Raw genomic sequence first — 23,448 nt, forward strand, 5'->3', positions numbered from 1 at the left:
ACATGTCCATCAAATTTACAAATCCAAGTAATTCTAAAAACCTAAATGTGTTTTTGAAAACCACAAATAAAACGTGCAAGTTATCTGATTACTGTATGTTTATTACTGATTAATTCATTGAAGAAGTAGTAAAACCTTAATTAGTTTATGTGAGAAAATGGCTGAAAAACAAAAAAAATATAAAAACTGAAATAGAGACCAAAAATGGATCCACCACTTGAAAGAATTTCAGTTTTTTCAGACTAGAACAAAGCAGACATAAATAAATTTCCTGAAAATTGGGGTTTTACAAGAATTTGAAAATTTTGAGATTCGATCTGCAATTCGTGATCAATTCACACCCCCCCCTTACAAACCCAGTAATAAAAAAAAACACATGTCTACTTGTGGATCACATGGACACACGGTAAATGTGTAAAAACAAACATGTGCACCGCCCTATAGTAAAGGTACCGTCACATTAAGCGACGCTGCAGCGATAGCGACACCGATGTCGATCGCTGCAGCGTCGCTGTTTGATCGCTGGAGAGCTGTCACACAGACCGCTCTCCAGCGACCAACGATGCCGAGGTCCCCGGGTAACCAGGGTAAACATCGGGTTGCTAAGCGCAGGGCCGCGCTTAGTAACCCGATGTTTACCCTGGTTACCAGCGTAAAAGTAAAAAAAAACAAACAGTACATGCTCACCTGCGCGTCTCCCAGCCTCTGCTTCCTGACACTGACTGAGCTCCGGCCCTAACAGCACAGCGGTGACGTCACCGCTGTGCTTTCACTTTCTCTTTAGGGCCGGATCTCAGTCAGAGCAGGAAGCAGACGCTGGGAGACGCGCAGGTGAGCATGTACTGTTTGTTTTTTTTTTACTTTTACGCTGGTAACCAGGGTAAACATCGGGTTACTAAGCGCGGCCCTGCGCTTAGTAACCCGATGTTTACCCTGGTTACCAGTGTAAAACATCGCTGGTATCGTTGCTTTTGGTGTCAAACACAACGATACACGGCGATCGGACAACCAAATAAAGTTCTGGACTTTATTCAGCGACCAGCGACATCACAGCAGGATCCTGATCGCTGCTGCGTGTCAAACTAAACGATATCGCTAGCGAGGACGCTGCAACGTCACGGATCGCTAGCGATATCGTTTAGTGTGACGGTACCTTAAGGCTGCTGCTGCACTTTCACCTCTCAGGAGAAGTGCAGCTGCTGCTTGCACTTGGAATGTGGTATGTTTCTGTAGATTGTACAGGTAATGCAGAAGGAAAAAGCAGACAGTGATAAAGAAGATGATGGGGATTGAGTTAGAAAATTTATATACTCAGGATAAATTGTACAACATATTTTGGGGTCCATTTTTTCCTGTTAAATTGGGGCTTAAAGGACATTGTGGGAAAAAAAATGTGATTTTTTATTTTTTTATTTTTACTGCTCTACATTATAAACATCTGCAAAGAACCTTGGAGTTCAAAATGCCCACCACACATCTAGATACATTCCTTGATGGGTCTAGTTTCCAAACTGGTGTCACTTGTGGGGGCTTTCCACTTTTTAGGCGCACCAGGGGCTTTCCAAACTCTATACTGTGATGTCCCACACTGGGACAAAGTAAAAAAGAGTAAAAAAAAAAAAATATTTACAAAAAATAAATAAATTAAAAAAAAATATTGTTCCAATAAATACATTTCTTTATTTAAATAATAATTTAAAAAAACAATAAAAGTACACATACTTAGTATCGCCGCGTCCATAACGACCCGACCTATAAAAAAAAATAGCCAAAACAAAGCTTTATTATCATACCGCTGAACAAAAAGTGGAATAACATGCGATCAAAAAGACGAATATAACTAACCATGGTACCGCTGAAAACGTCATTTTGTGCCACAAAAAACGAGGCACCATACAACATCATCAGCGAAAAAACGAAAAAAGTTATAGTCCTCAGAATAAAGCGATGCAAAAATAATTATTTTTTCTATAAAATAGTTTTTATTGTATAAAAGCGCCAAAAAATAAAAAAATAATATATTAATGAGGTATCACTGTAATTGTACTGACCCGAAGAATAAAACTGCTTTATCAATTTTATGAAACGAGGAGTGGTATAAACGCCCCCCCAAAAGAAAGTCACAAATTGCTGGTTTTTCTTCATTCTGCCTAACAAAAATAGGAATAAAAAGTGATCAAAAAATGTCATGTGCCCGAAAATGTTACCACCGAAAATGTTACCAATAAAAACGTCAACTCGTCCCTCAAAAAACAGGACCTCACATGACTCTGTGGACCAAAATATGGAAAAATTATAGTTCTCAGAATGTGGTAACGCAAAAAATATTTTTTGCAATAAAAAGCGTCTTTTAGTGTGTGACAGCTGCCAATCATAAAAACCTGACATAAAAACTCGTTAGAAAAACCCACTATAAATAGTAAATCAAACCCCCATTATCACCGCCTTAGTTAGAGAAAATTATAAAATAAAACAATGTTTTTATTTACATTTTCCCATTAGGGTTAGGGTTTGGGGCTAAAGTTAGGGTTGGGGCTAAAGGTAAAGTTAGGGTTGGGGCTAAAGTTAAGGTTGGGGCTAAATTTAGGGTTAGGGTTGGGGCTAAAGTTAGGGTTTGGACCAAATTTAGGCTTGAGGCTAGAGTTGTGGTTAGGGTTTGGATTACATTTACTGTTGGGTTAGGAGTGTGTCAGGGTTAGGGGTATGGTTAGGGTTGGGATTAGGGTTAGGGGTGTGTTCGGGTTAGGGGTGTGGTTAGGGTTGGGATTAGAGTTAGGGGTGTGCTGGGGTTAGGGGTGTGTTGGGGTTAGGGGTGTGGATAGGGTTGGGATTAGTCTTAGGGGTGTGTTGGGGTTAGGATGGGAGTTAGAATTGGGAAGTTTTCACTGTTTAGGCACACCAGGGGCTCTGCAAACGCAACATGAAGTCCGATCTCAATCCATACAATTCTGTGTTGGAAAAAGTAAAACGGTGCTCCTTCCTTTCTGAGCTCTGCCGTGTGCCCAAACAATGGTTTACCCCACATATTGGGTATCAGCATACTCAGGCCAATTTGGACAATAACTTTTGGGGTCCAATTTCTCCTGTTACCCATGGAAAAATACAAAACTGGGGGCTAAAAAAATCATTTTTGTGGACATTTTTTTATTTTCACGGCCCTGCGTTAGAAACTTTAGTGAAACACTTGAGGGTTCAAAGTGATCACCACAATCTAGATAAGTTCCTTGGGGGGGTCTAGTTTCCAATATGGGTCTCTTGTGGGTGGTTTCTACTGTTTAGGTACATCAGGGGCTCTGCAAATGCAACGTGACGCCCACTGTTATGACCCCAATGGCGAGGGTCTCAGAGATATCAGCAAGTCTGCGAAGTACAAAAATCCAGCTCATAGGGCAGTGGTAACTGGGTTGACCATATATCTACTCCTAACGCCAACACTAGAAGTAGCCGGGGAACATGCCTACGTTGGTCGCTAGATGTCTCGCGCCAGCCGGAGGACTAACTACCCCTAGAAGAGGAAAACAAAGACCTCTCTTGCCTCCAGAGAATAGACCCCAACAGTAGGATACAAGCCCCCCACAAATAATAACGGTGAGGTAAGAGGAAATGACAAACACAGAGATGAACTAGGTTTAGCAAAGAGAGGCCCACTTACTAATAGCAGAATGTAGTAAGATAACTTATATGGTCAACAAAAACCCTAACAAAAATCCACACTGGAGATTCAAGAACCCCCGAACCGTCTAACGGCCCGGGGGGAGAACTCCAGCCTCCCTAGAGCTTCCAGCAAGGATAGGATACAGATTATGTACAAGCTGGACAAAAATGCAAACAAAAACAAATAGCAAAAAGCAAGAAAGCAGACTTAGCTTAATCAAGCAGGAACCAGGATCAGTAGACAAGAGCACTACAGATTAGCTCTGATATCAAAGTTGCCAGGCATTGAACTGAAGGTCCAGGGAGCTTATATAGCAACACCCCTGACTTAACGACCCAGGTGAGCATACAAGGGATGATAGACATACCCAGAGTAAAATCACTAGTAGCCACTAGAGGGAGCCAAAAGGTAAATTCACAACAGCCCACAGACCATTCCACCAAAGTCTACATTCTAAAACACCACTTCTTCCCTTCCAAGCTCTGCCATGCGTCCAAACAGTAATTTTCTCCCACATATGGGGTATCAGCATACTCAGGACAAATTGCACAACAACTTTTGGGGTCCAATTTCTCCTGTTACCCTTGAGAAAATACAAAACTGGGGGCTAAAAAATCATTTTTGCGGAAAAAAAAATTATTTTCACAGCTCTACGTTATAAACTTTTGTGAAGCACTTGGGAGTTCAAACTGCTCAACACACATCTAGATAAGTTCCTTAGGGGGTCTACTTTCCAAAATGGGGTCACTTTTGGGGGGTTTCCACTGTTTAGGCACATCAGGGTCTCTCCAAATGAGACATGGCATACTCAAGACAAATTGTACAACAACTTTTGGTGTCCAATTTCTCCTGTTATCCTTGGTAAAATAAAACAAATTGGATCAGAAGTAATTTTTTTGTGAATAAAAGTTAAATGTTCATTTTTTAAACATTCCAAAAATTCCTGTGAAACACCTGAAGGGTTAATAAACTTCTTGAATGTGGTTTTGAGCACCTTGAGGGGTGCAGTTTTTAGAATGGAGTCACACTTTAGTTTTTTCTATCATATAGACCCCTCAAAGTGACTTCAAATGTGATGTGGTCCCTAAAAAAAATGGTGCTGTAAAAATGAGAAATTGCTGGTCAACTTTTAACCCTTATAACTCCCTAACAAAAAAATTTGGCTCCAAAATTATGCTGATATAAAGTAGACATGTTGGAAATGTTAATTAAGTATTTTGTGTGACATATGTCTTTGATTTAAGGGCAAGAACATTCAAAGTTGGAAAATTGTGAAATTTTCCAAATTTTTGCCAAATTTCTGTTTTTTCACAAATAAACTCAAGTAATGTCAAGTAAATTTTATCGCTACCATGAAGTACAATATGTCTTGAGAAAACAATGTCAGAATCACCGGGATCTGTTGAAGCGTTCCAGAGTTATAACCTCATAAAGAGACAGTGGTCAGAATTGTAAAAATTGGCCCGGTCATTAACATGCAAACCACCCTTGGGGGTAAATGGTTTAACCCCTTTCTGACATTGGACGTACTATCCCGTCGAGGTGGGGTGGGCCCGTATGACCACCGATGTGATAGTGCGGCCGATCGCGGCCGGGTGTCAGCTGATTATCACAGCTGACATCCGGCACTATGTGCCAGGAGAGGTCATGGACCACCCCGGCACATTAACCCCCGTCACACTGCGATCAAACATGATCGTGGTGTGCCGGCGGTACAGGGAAGCATCGCGAAGGGAGGGGGCTCCCTGTGGGCTTCCCTGAGACCCCCGGAGCAACGCGATGTGATCGCGTTTCTGCGAGGGTCTCTTACCTCCTCCTCGCTGCAGGTGCCTGGATCCAAGATGGCCGCGGCATCCGGGTCCTGCAGGGAGGGAGGTGGCTTACCGAGTGCCTGCTCAGAGCAGGCGCTTGGTAAGCCTGCAGTGCTGTAAGTCAGATCGGTGATCTGACAGAGTGCTGTGCAAACTGTCAGATCACCGATCTGTGATGTCCCCCCCTGGGACAAAGTAAAAAAGTAAAAAAAAAAAATTCCACATGTGTAAAAAAAAAATAAAAATAAAAAATAAAATTCCTAAATAAAGAAAAAAAATATATATATTATTCCCATAAATACATTTCTTTATCTAAATAAAAAAAATAAAACAATAAAAGTACACATATTTAGTATCGCCGCGTCCATAACGACCCCACCTATAAAACTATATCACTAGTTTACCCCTTCAGTGAACACCGTAGGAAAAAAAAATGAGGCAAAAAACAATGCTTTATTATCATACCGCCGAACAAAAAGTGGAATAACACGCAATCAAAAAAACGGATATAAATAACCATGGTACCGCTGAAAACGGTAGTGAAACACCTGGGGGTTCAAAGTTCTCACAACACATCTAGATAAGTTCCTTGGGAGGTCTAGTTTCCAATATGGGGTCACTTGTGGGGGGTTTCTACTGTGTGGGTACATCAGGGGCTCTGCAAATGCAACGTGATGCCTGCAAACCAATCCAAGTCTGCATTCCAAATGGCACTCCTTCCCTCCCGAGCTCTGCCATGCGCCCAAACAGTGGTTCCCCCCCACATATGGGGTATCAGCATACTCAGGACAAATTGGACAACAACTTTTGTGGTCCAATTTATCCTGTTACCCTTGTGAAAATACAAAACTGGGGGCTAAAAAATCATTTTTGTGAAAAAAAAAGAGAATTTTTATTTTGACGGCTCTGCGTTATAACCTGTAGTGAAACACTTGAGGGATCAAAGCTCTCAAAACACATCTAGATAAGTTCCTTAGAGGGTCTACTTTCCAAAATGGTGTCACTTGTGGGGGGTTTAACGTTTAGGCACATCAGGGGCTCTCCAAACGCGACATGGCGTCCCATCTTAATTCCAGTCAATTTTGCATTGAAAAGTCAAATGGCGCTCCTTCCCTTCCGGGCTCTGCCATGCGCCCAAACAGTCGTTTACCCCCCCATATGGGGTATCGGCGTACTCAGGACAAATTGCACAACAACTTTTGTGGTCTAATTTCTTCTCTTACCCCTGTGAAAATAAAAAAATTGGGGGCGAAAAGATAATTTTTGTGAATAAATATGATTTTTTATTTTTACGGCTCTGCATTATAAACGTCTGTGAAGCACTTGTTGGCTCAAAGTGCTCACCACACATCTAGATAAGTTTCTTAATGGGTCTACTTTCCAAAATGGTGTCACTTGTGGGGGGTTTCAATGTTTAGGCACATCAGGGGCTCTCCAAATGCAATATGGCGTTCCATCTCAATTCCAGTCAATTTTGCATTGAAAAGTCAAATGGCGCTCCTTCCCTTCCTAGCTCTGCGGTGCACCTAAACAGTGGTTTACCCCCACATATGGGGTATCAGCATACTCAGGACAAATTGTACAACAACTTTTGGGGTCCATTTTCTCCTGTTACCCTTGGTAAAATAAAACAAATTGGAGCTGAAATAAATTTTGTGTAAAAAAAAAATTAAATGTTAATTTTTATTTAAACATTCCAAAAATTCCTGTGAAACACCTGAAGAGTTAATACATTTCTTGAATGTGGTTATGAGAACCTTGAGGGGTGCAGTTTTTAGAATGGTGTCACACTTGGGTATTTTCTATCATTTAGACCCCTCAAAATGACTTCAAATGAGATGTGGTCTCTAAAAAAAATGGCGTTGTAAAAATGAGAAATTGCTGGTCATCTTTTAACCCTTATAACTCCCTAACCAAAAAAAATTTTGGTTCCTAAATTGTGCTGATGTAAAGTAGACATGTGGGAAATGTTACCTATTAAGTATTTTGTGTGACATATCTCTGTGATTTAAGGGCATGAAAATTCAAATTTGGAAAATTGCAAAATTTTCTAATTTTTTGCCAAATTTCCATTTTTTTCACAAATAAACGCAAGTTATATCAAATAAATTTTACCACTATCATGAAATACAATATGTCACGAGAAAACATTGTCAGATTAACGTGCAAACCACCCTTTGGGGTAAAGGGGTTAAAGGCATAAGAAATTAGAAAATTGTGAAATTTTCTAAATCTTCTTGAAATGTCCTATATTTTTACAAATAAACACAAGTTATATCAAACAAACTTTACCACTATCATGGAGTACATTATGTCTTGAGAAATCTTTCTTAGAATCACTGGGATCCATTGAAACATTCCAGATGTTATTACCAATTAAATTGACACTGGTCATAATTGTAAAATTTGGCTTGGTCATGAATGTGAAAACTGGCTTAAGGGGTAAAGGGGTTAATGGATGCAATGGGTGGGGCAGCAGATGACTAAATAGACTAAAAAAAAAACACTGACAAAAGCAGAGACTCTGTGTGACTAGAGAAATGACATTTTCATTGAGTACGAGGTTATCCAAAAGAGACAGTAGATGAATACTCTGACAGATCCCAGGGTCCAAGCAAAGACAGATAGAAAGACAACAGCCATGTGTGTAGCAGCATACATGACTGGGATGAATACTAGTGACAATAAGACTGTGACTGCAGCCCAATGACTTGAAGTGCTCCTTATACCAATACTTATGATTTCAGTACAAGAGTCAGATGAAGATTAAGAGATGATGTGACACCCAAGTGAAACACATTTTCCTTACGCCCAAGTACTGCTGGATAAATGGTGAGGCCAGAACATGTAGAGGTGGTTTTAAAATAGTCGTCTGATAGTGCTTTCAGTTCCTTCACTCATGCAGCAGTCACTTCTAATTTTTGATGACACTGCTGACTGTGGTCCGTGGGACATCTACCTGGCCCTGCCCTACAAGTGGAAGAGATTTAGTTCACTGTTGCCCAACCACTTGTTCTGCTTTAGCATGAGTAGTTGGGACGTGTAGAGCAAGCATTCAGCAGAGCAACTGTAGTCCATCTCTGATGATGCTGATGAAGCACAGGTGCCAGCTGCTGCAGATTTATGCTCTGTTTAGACCAGCAAGGAGGGCAAGGGTGAAGACTGGGTGGAACATCGTGCGTGGAATTAATTGTTTTAGAGCACCATTGATCCCATGCTGCTGTACATGAGGAGAGGTTACACACAAAACACAAATAGAAATTACAATGACCAAACTAATAGTGACAGACAGGTACAGAGTGGAAATTATCATACCCTTGCGACCTTACATTCTACAGGATAATTTGGAATGAGACAGTAGGTGTGGGGGTTCCAGCACTTCTGTTGTTAGTGAGATGGCAGCAGGGCTGCCACCAGGTATTTCAGGGCCCCATAAGGAAACATTTTTGGGCCCCCTTTAGACTCCGTCCAGACTCCACCCTAGCTCCGCCTCCAACCTTCCATAGTCCCACCAAACAAGCTTGGACATATTCCACTTCTGCACTACGTGTTCACCAATCACACATTGATAGTTCCCATCTAACACCAGATCACATACACAGCCAGAAGCTTTTGTTTTGGCCAAAATATTTTTTTAAGCTGCCACCACAACAAGGTAATTTCTTTTGGCAGCACCCTACTCTAAGCTCTTAAACATTTTTAAAATATTCTGTACATCATTTAAGGGATAATTTTATTTATGTTTCTATAAGGGAATTTGTCACATATATTTTTAAAAATGAACAATAATACCATATACAAGGAACAAATACAGTCACACTATGACCAGACCACATATTACCACCACATGGTGACCAAATAATACAACATAAAAGGAACAAATACCACTATACCATGACCAGAACATATATTACCACCTCATAGTGGCCAAATAATACCACATACAAGGAACAAATACCACTACAGGATGACAGGCCACATATTACCACCACATAGAGACAAAATAATACCACATGCAAGGAACAAATACCACCACACCATGAAAAGACCATATATTACCACCACATACAAGGAACAAATACTGCCTTGCCATGACCAGACCACATATCACCACCAAATAGTGAATGAATAATACCACCTTGAAGGTACAAATACCGCCACACCATGACCAGACCATATAGTACCACCACTTAGTGACCAAATAATACCACATGCAAGGAACAAATACCACCACACCATGAAAAGACCAAATATTACCACCACATACAAGGAACACATACTGCCACGCCATGACCAGACCACATATCACCACTAAATAGTGAATTAATAATACCACATAGAAGGTACAAATACCACCACACCATGACCAGACCATATAGTACCACCATACAAAGGTAACAAATACCGCCACACCATGACCAGACCACATATCACCACCACATAGTGAAAGAATAATACTACATACAAGGGATGAATACAGCCACACTATGGCCGGGCTACTGGTTACTACCACATAGTGAGCAATAGTTCCACATACAAAGGACAAATATCACCACACCATGACCAGACCACATATTACAACCACAAAGTGACCGAAACCTACAATTCTAATCACTAATAAAAAACACAATACTAATTTTACCACAAGTGCCATTATTCATAGGAGCTTTGTGTATATTACACAATGTATAGTGTCATGGTTCACACCGTGCTGCAACAATATATCACGAATCCCAGCAATATGCTAGGGATCCTGAAGGAGGACACCTTTATTGTCCCCACTACTCACACCAATTTGTCACAAACCAGAGTTGTTTGGTTGCCCCTGGTTCCTTCTGAAGGGGATTCATCTACATCCCACTTCCTAGTTCCGGTTTGGAAATTGCAGCTCTATGGCGCCCCCCTTACCCTCAGGTCAGATTAGGTACTGCACCTAGGGTAATTAGTCACAAAATAGACTGCGTGCTATGTACTGGCTATTGGGCACGCTGCAGTGAGGGTGATATAACTACTCCCACACAGGCGGGAACAATAATTATAATTATCAATGCCATCACTACAATGCTTCCCAAACCCACAGGACAAAGTCGCAGGCCACCAGCTCCGACTTCCTAAGGATTAACAGGTCCGGAGCCAGAAAAAGGTAGGCAGTGTTTACAAAGTATTAAAAAGATATTATAAAGAAGACAATTCATATGTACATTGCAATTACAAATAAAAAAGGGTTAAAATTGAATAGAACACTTACAGGTCGTTCAGATCATTTCATCTCCAGGGTGCCCATGTGCTCAGGAGATACATCAAGATGCATAAGGACAGCTTTGAAGAACTGTTGCTAGCTCACTTCCTGGACCAACACTCACTCCCAACTCCCCAGGGTTAAGATATGCCCTCTCCTCGTGACATCACTGAGTGGGCTGAGTTATGACATGCCCTCCTCTTTCTATCCTTTACGTTTTTAGATTCACAGATATTCCTGGGATTTTTTCCAATGTGCTTCGACTTGTACTTTCACTTTGAAGCCATATAAATTCTTGAGTAAGGGGCTGCTGCACATTGGTCTCACATTACGCTATATAGCAGGGAAGAGGGTGCGTGAGAATTCCAGCCTTGTGCTAGCAAGCAGAGAAGAGAAGGGGGTCAAATCTGCAGCTTTAAGGAACGAAGCAGAGCTCACTGCGCATGATCATAGACAATCAAATAGCTCTTGTTCCTAACATAAAGTGTCAGTGTACACACAATATAGTAATCAGAAGTGACATACACAGGAGCTGTATGTATAGTGTCAGTATACAGGTAATACAGAGCTCACCAGTGACATTATACACAAGCGTTCTTTATGTAGCATATAGTGTACTAGTAATACAATGTTCACCATTGACATTATACACAGGAGCTCTGTTCATAGTGTCAATGTACAGATAATACAATGATCACTGGTGACATTGTACACAGGACCTCTGTATATAGTATACGGTGTATAGTGTCAGTGTACAGGTAGCACATTTACTCACCAGTGATGTCTCTAGTTGAAATCCTTCATCTTCATCCAGTAGAGACTGACATAGCTTCTTCCGTCCACGACTAATCTCTGCAGAAAATAACACAGTTACTTAGAACACATTTACCAATTTTTCACCAACATCTACACTGTGCCAGATTAAGAGAAAAAAGACCATGTCCTCACATTCTGGACCCTATGTGTCCTCCCATTCTGGAACCTATATGTCCTCCCATTCTGGACCCCACATTTCCTCCCATTTTGGACCCCTAGTGTCCTCTCATTCTAGACACCAAATTTTGGACCCCACGTTTCCTTCTGTTCTGCCTCATATCTCTCCATACTGCCACATGTTTCTCCATACTGCCTCCATAGCCATCTATAGTAGTATAATGCACCCCAGAGTCATCCATAACAGTATAATGCATCCCATAGTTATATACTGTATAATACTATAATGCATCCCATAGTCATGCATAGTAGTATAATGCACCCCATAGTTATACATAGTATTTACGATACGATGCGATATGATACACTTTATTGTTCCCGTGGGAAATTACGGTATTACAGCAGCAATACAAACAGCAGTACATAAAATATTATGACACAAATTTTGCACAAGTATACCAACATTACATAACAAATAAATGTGGGTAGTTCAGGTATATGAGTCACTGTTAATTGACATTAGTACACCAGCAATCAGTCATTGTTGTCTACCACCCTTAGGAAATTATACATCCCCATAGCAGTAGGTACAAACGATTTCCTGAATTTCTCCTTCTTACACCTTAGTAGGATTAGGCGGCTTCTGAATGTGCTCTTCTGCTTCAAGAACAGCTCGTATAGTGGGTGTGTATTATTGTTCATTATAGCCCTACACTTCATCTGAATTCTATCCTCCAATACCTCCTGAAAAGAGTCCAGATGGAGGCCAACAGCCGCACTTGCCTTCTTGATAAGTTTGTTGAGCTTATTAGCGTCAGCTACTCGCACACTACTGCCCCAGCATATGATAGGAAAAAAATGGCGCTTGCCACAATGGACTGGTAGAACATTTCCAGTATTTTACTCCACACATTGAACGACCTGAGCTTCCGAAGAAAGTACAGTCTGCTCGATCCCTTCTTGTAAAACTTTTCTGTATGACACCTCCAATCGAGTTTACTGTCAAGGTGAACCCCAAAATATTTGTATCTCTCAACAATCTCAACCTCCTGGCCAGCAATATTGATTGGTAAATAATCCTGCTTTTTCTTTCAATAACTTACTACCAACTCCTTGGTTTTCTTTACATTTAGTTCTAGACAGTTTGTCCGGCACCAATCCACAAACTCTGAATCCACCCTTCTATATTCCTCCTGCCCCCAGCCCCCCACAATGCCCCCTACAATCACTGAGTCATCTGAGAATTTGTGGAGGTGACAAAAATCTGATTTATACTGAAAGTCAGCTGTATACAATGTGAAGAGGAAGGGCGACAGCACTGTACCCTGAGGGGCTCCAACACTGCTCCGTACGCTGCCAGATACCACCTCCCCCATCCTTACAAACTGCGGCCTGTCCGTCAGGTAGTCGCTCATCCAGTTCACCATCCCCTCATCTACCGCCATATCAGTCAGCTTATTATGTAGTAAGGACGGCAGTAAGGTATTGAAAGCACTTGAGAAGTAGAAAAACATGGCGCGCACTACAGTTCCATCATTGTCCAATAATGAATGTACTGTATGTAGCAGAGACACTAGCATCATCTTGTAGATATTAATTAGTCTTGTAGAGAAGTTGGAAAAGTGGTCTTAGGAACCGGCACCAGGCAGGTGGTCTTCCACAGTTTTGGTACACCCTGTGATTGAAGGCTCCAGTTAAACAGGTCCTGGAAGATAGTACACAGTTGGTTTGCACATGCTCTGAGGACACGTGGACTGAGGACATTGGGCCCAGCTGCTTTGCCAATAACAAGTCTACTAAACTGTTTTCTCATGTCGCATAATGTAGCATAATAGTAGCATCATGCACTCCCATAATTATATATAGTAGTAAAATGCACCCCCATCGTCATATATAATAGTATAATGCACCCCATAGTCATATATAGCAGTAAAATGCACCCCACAGCTATATTTAGTAGTATAATGCACCCTCGTAGTTAGTATATATAGTAGTATAATGCACCCCACAGTTAAATATAGTAGTGTAATGCACCCCCATAGTCATATACAATAGTATAATGCACCCCATAGTCATATGTAGCAGTATAATGGATCCCACAGTTATATATAATAGTATAATGCACCCCAAAGTCATCCATAGTAGTATAGTGCACCCCCATAGTACTATAATGCACCCTAAAAAAAAGTTTCTCCTTACCTGGCCAAGGTCCAGCGGTGTCCTCTGCTCTATTCAACTGAGGCGTGGATGTCCTGCCTTATGGCAGTGACGTCATACGCCACTGACATGCACTCTGATGTCAGCTGCCGGCCTGTGATTGCATATCCTGCCGCACGGCAATAGATTTTAAATGAATGTGCGTCTGTGCATAGAGGATAAAAGGCACAGTACTTCCACAAGCAGGATTGCAGAGTACACATAAAGGCTTTTTGGCACAGTACTCTCACAGGCAGGGTGCAGAGTACATACAGAGATTTTTTGGCACAGTAGTCTCACAGGCAGGGGTGCAGTGTACACACAGAGTCTAAAGGCACAGATATATTTTAGGCACAAATGCAACTTGTACATATAGAGCTCGATTCTATAAAGTTCGAAATTGGGAAACTCGCCTGTTTTTAGCGTTAAAATGTAATTCTCGCTCTGAAAACAATGTAGGTGCGATCCTATACAGTCATTCTCGATTTTGCCGAGTTTTTGCGAAAAAAACTCGCAAGTGCGAGTGCAAACTCGCAAAAAAACTCGCATGCGAGAAAAACTCACAATGGCTATGCGAATTCGAGAAATTCTAGTGCGATCCTATAACCAAACTCCCCTCTCTCTGGCGAGCAAATCTCGACAGTTATGTGGGAGAAAATTACAGTTGGTTGTTTGTGGAGAGAACTAGTTACCTCAGGAGCATCATGGAGCCTTTTCTAGCTGTTTGTGTGGATTTTGAGCGCATTCTGGCTGAAAATGCCAGAACACGGCCGGTACCCCGACCCAGAATATATCGGGATAGGTTGGACATCGCTAATTTATCGGAGAGGAGCATATATGAGCTGACCCGACTCAACCGCAGTGCCCTCACCTACCTATATGGCCTTCTCCAACAGGACCTGGAGCCAATCACCGCTCGTAATCATGCCTTACCTGGGATGCTTAAGATGGTGGCAAGCATTCAGTTTTTGGCCAATGGGTCGTTCCAGCGGCTGGGAGCATTGTGCATGGGCATGTCACAGCCGGCAATGTGTCGGGCATTGGACGACTTTCTGAAGGGGATGCGACGCATTCTGCCCACAGTTGTGTACTTCCCCACATCTGAGCAAGAGGTTAGCCACATGAAAACTAAGTGGTATAAAATCGCACAAATGCCCAATGTCCTCGGGGCAATAGACTGTACGCACGTCAATTTTATTCCACCAGTGGAGGAGGAACACATCTACCGTAACAGGAAGATGGGCCATTCGATGAACATTCAAATGGTCGCTGGGCCTGATCTGCAGATCATGAGCCTAGTGGCAGGGTTCCCAGGATCCTGTCACGACAGCCACATTCTGCGGAACTCTGGCCTATATACCAAGTTTGAGGATGGCAATCTCCCTGAAGGATGGCTGCTTGGTAAGTTATTCATGTGGTGTTCTCCGATTGTGCTAAACAATGTTGCTAACAACCTGATATGTTTCTAGGTGATTCTGGTTATCCCTGCTTACCGTGGCTGATGACGCCAATGCTGCGTGAGGACACGGCAGCGCAAACCACATATAACAGGGCCCACAAGAAGACCAGAGCAGTGGTGGAACGGGCTTTTGGACTACTAAAAATACGGTTCCGGTGCCTTGATAAGTCCGGTGGCTATTTACAATACAGACCTCCCAAGGTAGTTGACATTGTAGGAGCCTGTGTGGTGCTGCACAATCTGGCAATTAAGCACAGGGTTCAGGACTACATTGCTGAGGAAGAGGGCATGGTGGAGAACATCCATGCCTTGCAGTATGATGGACCAGCCAATGACCAGGGAAATTCTGTAAGAGCACAACTGATCAATCGGTTCTTTGCTTATTAAGTATCTTTTTTTTGTATAAAAACGGCCCCAAAAATTAATTCTTATGCCTTGTTTATCCCTGAGCAAAGTATCCGATCACATTGGCCAATGGTGATCCACTTCTAAACATGTACATGTGTCAGTTAAAGATAAATAACAGTGTTAATGCTCTGCACATCAGAATTACAGCCCACCTTCCAAACGTTTATGTGCTGCAGCAGTGTTTTTTTTTTTTGTTTTTTCAAAAATAAGCAACTGCAGTTGAAAAAAAAAAGTGTAATGTCTGTTTAACAACTTCCTAGTGTTTAATCTTGGTCAGCAATTTAGGAACAATGTGGATGTCAGATGTGTGGACAGAGTTACTGCCCACACTATTTGCACGTTACCATTTGTAATTTGAAGTATGACCAGGGGTGCACCGGGCCATGCTGCTGCCTGAGTTGGGGATTAGAAAGACCAGACCATTACAGGATTTAATATGGACCTCACAGAGATACTTTAATGTTTTAAGGCATAACTACCCCAAGTTGAGGTTCACAACATTGTGAAATGGCATTTTGTGCGCAAACAATTACTTGAAAAAAATGCATGTTTTAAACACAAAACAGAGACATGCATGAATCATAACACAAACAATTAAACAAGACGTCCAAGACACCAAAAGCACAGTATGCAGCAGCAGTTAACATAATTATCTTTAGAAAAAAGTAGGGGTAACCAGTTCCAAGCTGCACTTACTGCTGGCCAGAACGGCTTGCTTGATCGGCCAAAAAAAGGCCAATCAAACTGTTCAAGGTTCCAAAATGCTCGTTCAATTGGGTTAGCTGCAGGTTCGTAGCGATCTGTTGTTGCCGGATACCGTTAAGCTGCCGCTGCAACATTTTGCGGTGCTGCTGTTGCATCCTGTAGAAACGACAGCTCGACTGCATTTGCAAACTAGGTGGGGGGCCAGCACTACGGTCAGCTCGGTTTCTGCCAACCGCACCCCTACGTGTGTTACTTACAGGGGTGGATGTGGTGGGTGCAGCAATAGGTTCTTCATTCAGACGCTGCACCTCACATTGGTCCCCATCTATGAACTCCACGGGCAGAATAATTTCCCGTTCGTCCTGCTGGGACGACAGTTCTGGTGGAATGTCCAACTCTGAAGGCGTGTTACTGTCCTGTACATGTTCCTGCACCGGACCTATGCAAAAAAAACGACAACGGTTAAAAAGAATGCTGTCATCCAGCACCAGCAGCATACAGGGCAGTAGAGGCAGCGTCTGTGGCAGTGCCCCAACTTTCTCGCCCTGCCGCCATGGCTGCAAGCACAGAGACCACTTTCCCGCCGCCAGAGTATGCGCTGGGCGGCGCCTCTGCCAGTGGGTTCCTCTAACGTAATACAATGACATCTGAGTAGAGGGACAGCCTAGGAGGTATTCCCCCACCCAGGCCCTCCCTCTAGTCTGTCGTGCGCATGGTACGCCACGGGAAAACACTTGTGATGTTGCCAAGCGGCGTAGACTCGCTCACCAGGTAAGTGGTGCATTGTCTGCTGTGCTTGCATCTGCTGCGGACTTGAGAATATTTGCAAGTGCCTCTACTGCAGGGGCAGGTTATGGGTGTCAAGGTTGCGCCCATGTGGAACGAACAGTCCACTGTGTGAAAGGAGAGCTAAAGTGGCCAAGCGCCATGGTAAAAAAGCCATACTCTGGCCGAGTAGCAGCCTGTCTTACATCATCAGAAATGTATCATGTTCCTGCATATGGATAACTGCAATGGCATAATTGATTAAAAGGATGATCAGTGGGGCACAGCATACCTGCAACTGCAACATCAGGACCATCGGTGTCTATGGTGTGCGGAAGACCAATCAAGGTCGCCGGATTTATTAGGCCCTCAATGAGCTTCTCTGCGTCGGTCAAAAGCAACCGCCGAGGGCAACCTCCACCAGTGCCGGTGCTGTAATGCAAAGGTAAGAATATAGAACAGCATGTACGCTCGCATTTAGAACGTGGAGCAGCCAGCACCAGTTATGACAGTTGGTGACAGATATATCTGCACGTGTGTGTGTGTGCCATGGTCGCAGGCAGGGCTGCCATTAGGAATTATGGGGCCCATGACAGCCTCTAAGCCTGGGCTTCCCCCCCCGGAAAAAAAATTGGACACCTTCCTTTTCCTTGCCACTGGCATCTGCAAGGCACGGTGCACCCCTGCAGCCAGCATTTTTAGTGCAACAACTGTGGTAGCGTAAAAATTTAGAAAAATGAATAACCAAACAGCAGGAAGGAATAACCATGATCATTGCAGCGGAAGATCCACCCAAAAATCCAAAATAAAAAACCCACCCCTGCCGCAGGGTATCCCCTTTTGGGATGCCCCACGGCCCTAAGCCCCCGGGGCCTATGCTCCAAGTGCAGCATCCCCTGGTGACGTCACCTCACAGGAGTCTATGGACGTTCTGCGTCCATATACTCCTGCACAATGACCCCTTAAGGGGATGCCCCGCAGCTGGGGGAGGGGAACCGAGTATTTGGTTTGTTGGCCGGAACATCCGCATTAAGCAACTGAAGTGAACTTTGCTCACCTGTACTTCCGTAGATCTGAGACCTTTTTACGGACCTGTGTTTTTAGATCTTGGTATCTCTTTTTACATTTCGCAACACTCCTTCTTTGCCTCCCAACGGAATTTACGGCATCGACAACATCACCCCAGAGGTTTGCTTTCACGGACATTTCAGTCCGGTTTGACAGCCTTCCCATTAATTTATCGAAATGCTCCGTAATTTTTTGTGCCAAAACAAGATTCTCGATCTGAGAAAAACGGGTGTATTTTTGAATAGAACCACTTCGCTCTTCAGCTGAACGAACCTCCATGCTTTCCTCTGGGGAATTGGAACCTAGCTCCTCAGACTGATGGCTTGCAGGTGATGAGTGGCTCAAAGGAGTGGAAGCGCAGGATTCTGGCCTCATGACAGGTCTGTCAGTATGCAGTGTTTGATCTCCAGCAGCCTGCACTTCACCACTGGCCTGACTAGAGGAATGCTGTACCCTGCTGGTGCTTGCCCTGCTTGTGGAGGGCCTAGGACTGTGGCTCCGTGAGCTTGAGTTGCTAGGCAAACTGACATGTGACTCCTGTCTCCTGCTACTTCCACTGTGTCTTATATGCCTGGAGATACTACGGCGGCGTGAACTGCCGTGCCCATGCTGAGTCTGTCTCCCTGCAGCATGTGAGCGCTCTCTGTGTGTATTATGTCTGTGGGAAGACATGCCAAAAGGTGACTGATTGCTGCAGCTAATACACAGGCAACAGCTGCGGGCAGGAGCACTATAAACCTAACCTCACTCCCCTATCTCTCTCCTATCACTCCTACCTATCTCTATCTCTATCTCCTACCTATCTCTCTCTCTCTCCTATCAAACCAGATGTGTGATGCGCATGCACAAGTGTAAAGCTGTTCCCGCAGGGGCGCACTTCCTGTCCACACACGAGACTCCAGCAGCTTCCTGCACAGAAAAATACGCAAGTTTGTGACGTAAATCCGCATCGGAACTCGCAAACTCGCATGAAAAGCACCGATTTCCGCAAGCGAGTTTCAAAATCTCGCAACGACTTCCGCAACCATTCGAACAAGGGAATTAAACTAGCAAGCTTCTAAGAATCACGCGAGCAAGCGAGAACAGCTCGCATGCGAGATGAAACTCGCATGCGGAAAAAAAAGAAACGAACTTTATAGAATCGAGCCCATAGTGGTAGAGTATAATAATCTTTTAAGCCCAGCCACAAGTCATACAGATGCAGCAGTAGAGACTAATTTGTTTTAGGCACAGTCACAACTCAAACTCATGCAGACATAGCAGTAGAGTAAAATTATTTTTTAGGCCCAGCAACAACTTGTACACACACAGTAGTAGAGTCTGATTATTTTTTTAGGCAACACCACAACTCGTACAGACACAGGAGCAAAGTAAAATTATTTTTTAGGGCAACTGCTCATGAAGACAAAGCTGTGAAGCACACAGAGACTTGTTGACACAGTATTCCTACAGGCAGGGTTTCAGAGTACAATCAGAGGCTTAAAGGCACAGTACTCCCACAGGCAGGTGCGCATAGTACTCACAGAGGCTTAATGGCACATTACTCCCACAGGCAGGGGTGCAGAGTACATACAGAACCTGTTTGTCACAGTAATCCCACAGGCAGAATGCAGAGTACACAAAAAGATTTTGTACCACTGTACTTCCACAGGCAGGATTGCAGAGTACACACAGAGGCTTGAAGGCACAGTACTCCCACAGGCAGGAGTGAATAGTACACACAGAGGCTTAATGGCACATTTCTCTCACAGGCAGGGGTGCAGAGTACATACAGAAGCTTTTTGACACAGTACTCCCACAGGCAGGGATGCAGAGTACTCACATAGACTTTGTATCACTGTACTCCCACAGATGGGGGTGCAAAGTACACACACAGAGGTTTTTTGGCTCAGTACTTCCACAGACAATGGTTCAGAGTATACACAGAAGCTTTTTGGCACAGTACTCCCACAGGCAGGGATGCAGAGTACACAAAAAGGCTTTTTATCACTGTACTCCCACAAGTGGAGTTGCAAAGTACACACAGAAGCTTTTTGGCTCAGAACTGCCACAAGCAGTTGTGCAGGCCACACAGAGAGGCTTAAAGGCACAATACTCCCACAGGCAGGGGTGCAGAATACACACAGAGGCTTTTTGGCACAGTATTCCCAAAAGTTAGGTGCAGAGCACACACACAGAGGCTTTTTGGCACAGTACTCCCACTGAGACACTTGCAAAGTACACACACAGGCTTTTTTTGTGGAGTGTACACACACAAAATCTAATAATGTCCCTAACTCCAGTTTCATCCTTTCTTGGCATGTCTGTATTACAATGCCAGGCAAATTTGCACACCTTAAACGGACCCATCAGACTGCAGATTTCTTCAGGTCATTGACCAGAATCATCTTTACCCCACAAGATGAGACCTTGCATGGAGCCCCAGACCGAGGAAGATTGACAGTCATGTTGACAGTCACCTTCTGTTTCTTCCATGTTCTAATAATTGTGCCAACAGTTGTTGCCTTCTCATCAAGCTGCCTGCCAATTGTCCTGTAGCCCATCCCAGCCTTGTGCAGGTCTACAATTTTGTCCCTGGTGGTCTTAGACACCTCTTTGGTCTGGGCCATGGAGGAGAGGTTGGAGTGAGATTGATTGAGTTTGTGGGCAGGTGTCATTTATAATGGTAACGAGTTCAAACAGGTGACACTTTGGAGCGAAGCGTGCAGCTCCATGTGTTGCTATGCAGCCGCACGCTCTGCTCCGGAGTGCTGGCGCCACAGCTTGGTTTCCACATGCGAGACACGGACATTTATCTCGCAAGTGGAAAAGAGCCCTTAGAGTCTATCTCTCACAGTTGTAGTGTACCTCCGAAAAAAATACAGACCTCCCCTTTCTTTGTAGCTGGGAAAACTTGCAAAATCGGCAGTGTATCAAATACTTACTTTCCCCACCCTATATATACAGTGTGTAAATATATATATACAGCTCTGGCAAAAATTAAGAAACCACTGCTGTTATGACCCCAATGGCGAGGGTCTCAGAGGAACGTGGAAGTCTGCAGAATACAAAAATCCAGCTCATAGGGCAGTGGTAACTGGGTTGACCATATATCTACTCCTAACGCCAACACTAGAAGTAGCCGGGGATCATTCCTACGTTGATTCTAGATGACACGCGCCAGCCGGAGAATCTAGCTACCCCTAGTAGAGGAAAACAAAGACCTTTCTTGCCTCCAGAGAAGGGGACCCCAAAGCTGGATAGAAGCCCCCCACAAATAATGACGGTGAGGTAAGAGGAAATGACAAACACAGAAATGAACCAGGTTTAGCACAGAGAGGCCCGCTTACTGATAGCAGAATAAAGAAAGGTAACTTATATGGTCAACAAAAACCCTATCAAAATCCACACTGGAAATTCAAGAACCCCCGAACCGTCTAACGGTCCGGGGGGAGAACACCAGCCCCCTAGAGCTTCCAGCAAAGGTCAGGATGTAGATTTGGAACAAGCTGGACAAAAATACAAAACCAAAACAAATAGCAAAAAGCAAAAGGCAGACTTAGCTGATATAACTGGAACCAGGATCAGTAGACAAGAGCACAGCAGACTAGCTCTGATAACTACGTTGCCAGGCATTGAACTGAAGGTCCAGGGAGCTTATATAGCAACACCCCTAACTAACGACCCAGGTGCGGATAAAAGGAATGACAGAAAAACCAGAGTCAAAAAACTAGTAACCACTAGAGGGAGCAAAAAGCAAATTCACAACAGTACCCCCCCCTTAGTGAGGGGTCACCGAACCCTCACCACGACCATCAGGGCGATCAGGATGAGCGGCATGAAAGGCACGAACTAAATCGGCCGCATGAACATCAGAGGCGACCACCCAGGAATTATCCTCCTGACCATAGCCCTTCCACTTGACCAGGTACTGAAGCCTCCGCCTGGAGAGGCGAGAATCCAAGATCTTCTCCACCACGTACTCCAACTCGCCCTCAACCAACACCGGAGCAGGAGGCTCAGCAGAAGGAACTACAGGCACAATGTACCGCCGCAACAAGGACCTATGAAATACATTGTGAATAGCAAACGACACAGGAAGATCCAGACGAAAAGATACAGGATTAAGGATTTCCAATATCTTGTAAGGCCCAATAAAACGAGGTTTAAATTTGGGAGAGGAGACCTTCATAGGAACAAAGCGGGAAGAAAGCCATACCAAATCCCCAACGCGTAGTCGGGGACCCACACCGCGGCGGCGGTTGGCAAAGCGCTGAGCCTTCTCCTGTGACAACTTCAAGTTGTCCACCACATGATTCCAGATCTGCTGCAACCTATCCACCACAGAATCCACCCCAGGACAGTCAGAAGGCTCCACATGACCCGAAGAAAAGCGAGGATGGAAACCAAAGTTGCAGAAAAAAGGCGAAACCAAGGTGGCGGAACTAGCCCGATTATTAAGGGCAAACTCAGCCAACGGCAAGAATGTCACCCAATCGTCCTGATCAGCAGAGACAAAACACCTCAAATAAGCCTCCAAAGTCTGATTGGTTCGCTCCGTCTGTCCATTAGTCTGAGGATGGAAAGCAGACGAAAACGACAAATCAATGCCCATCCTACTACAAAAGGATCGCCAGAACCTGGAAACGAACTGGGATCCTCTGTCTGACACAATATTCTCAGGGATGCCGTGCAAACGAACCACGTTCTGGAAAAACACAGGAACCAGATCGGAAGAGGAAGGCAGCTTAGGCAAAGGAACCAAATGGACCATCTTGGAGAAGCGATCACATATCACCCAGATAACGGACATGCCCTGAGATAGCGGAAGATCAGAAATGAAATCCATGGAGATATGTGTCCAAGGTCTCTTCGGGACAGGCAAGGGCAAGAGCAAACCGCTGGCACGAGAACAGCAAGGCTTAGCTCGAGCACAAGTCCCACAGGACTGCACAAATGACCGCACATCTCTTGACAAGGAAGGCCACCAAAAGGACCTGGCCACCAGATCTCTGGTGCCAAAAATTCCCGGGTGACCTGCCAACACCGAGGAATGAACCTCGGAAATGACTCTGCTGGTCCACTTATCCGGGACAAACAGTCTGTCAGGTGGACAAGACTCAGGCCTATCAGCCTGAAATCTCTGCAACACACGTCGCAGATCCGGAGAAATAGCTGACAAGATAACTCCATCTTTAAGAATACCAACAGGATCAGCGACTCCAGGAGC

General features: G+C 43.9%; 1 protein-coding gene across 1 annotated transcript; it reads right to left on the reverse strand.

The window, feature by feature from the left end:
- Positions 1-16,066: 16,066 nt before the first annotated feature.
- Positions 16,067-19,063, reverse strand: LOC143764672 (uncharacterized). The gene is made up of 3 exons (XM_077250494.1): positions 18,229-19,063; positions 17,464-17,603; positions 16,067-16,845 (listed from the first exon to the last, which is right to left on the reverse strand). Exons 1-3 carry the CDS (start codon positions 18,909-18,911, stop codon positions 16,394-16,396), a joined length of 1,275 nt encoding a protein of 424 aa, XP_077106609.1. The 5' UTR covers positions 18,912-19,063; the 3' UTR covers positions 16,067-16,393.
- Between the last annotated feature and the right edge of the window lie 4,385 nt (positions 19,064-23,448).

This window comes from Ranitomeya variabilis, chromosome 1, assembly GCF_051348905.1.
Source record: "Ranitomeya variabilis isolate aRanVar5 chromosome 1, aRanVar5.hap1, whole genome shotgun sequence".
NCBI classification, from domain to species: Eukaryota; Metazoa; Chordata; class Amphibia; order Anura; family Dendrobatidae; genus Ranitomeya; species Ranitomeya variabilis.

What these genes read in the sequence shown, in the direction of transcription:
- LOC143764672 (XM_077250494.1), bottom strand. Translation starts at nt 18,911, where the DNA reads ATGTCTTCCCACAGACATAATACACACAGAGAGCGCTCACATGCTGCA. An exon ending in TCAGATCTACGGAAGTACAG is followed by an intron (nt 17,604 to 18,228) that starts GTGAGCAAAGTT and finishes TTTGCATTACAG; the next exon opens with CACCGGCACTGGTGGAGGTT. An exon ending in TCCTGATGTTGCAGTTGCAG is followed by an intron (nt 16,846 to 17,463) that starts GTATGCTGTGCC and finishes TTTTTTGCATAG; the next exon opens with GTCCGGTGCAGGAACATGTA.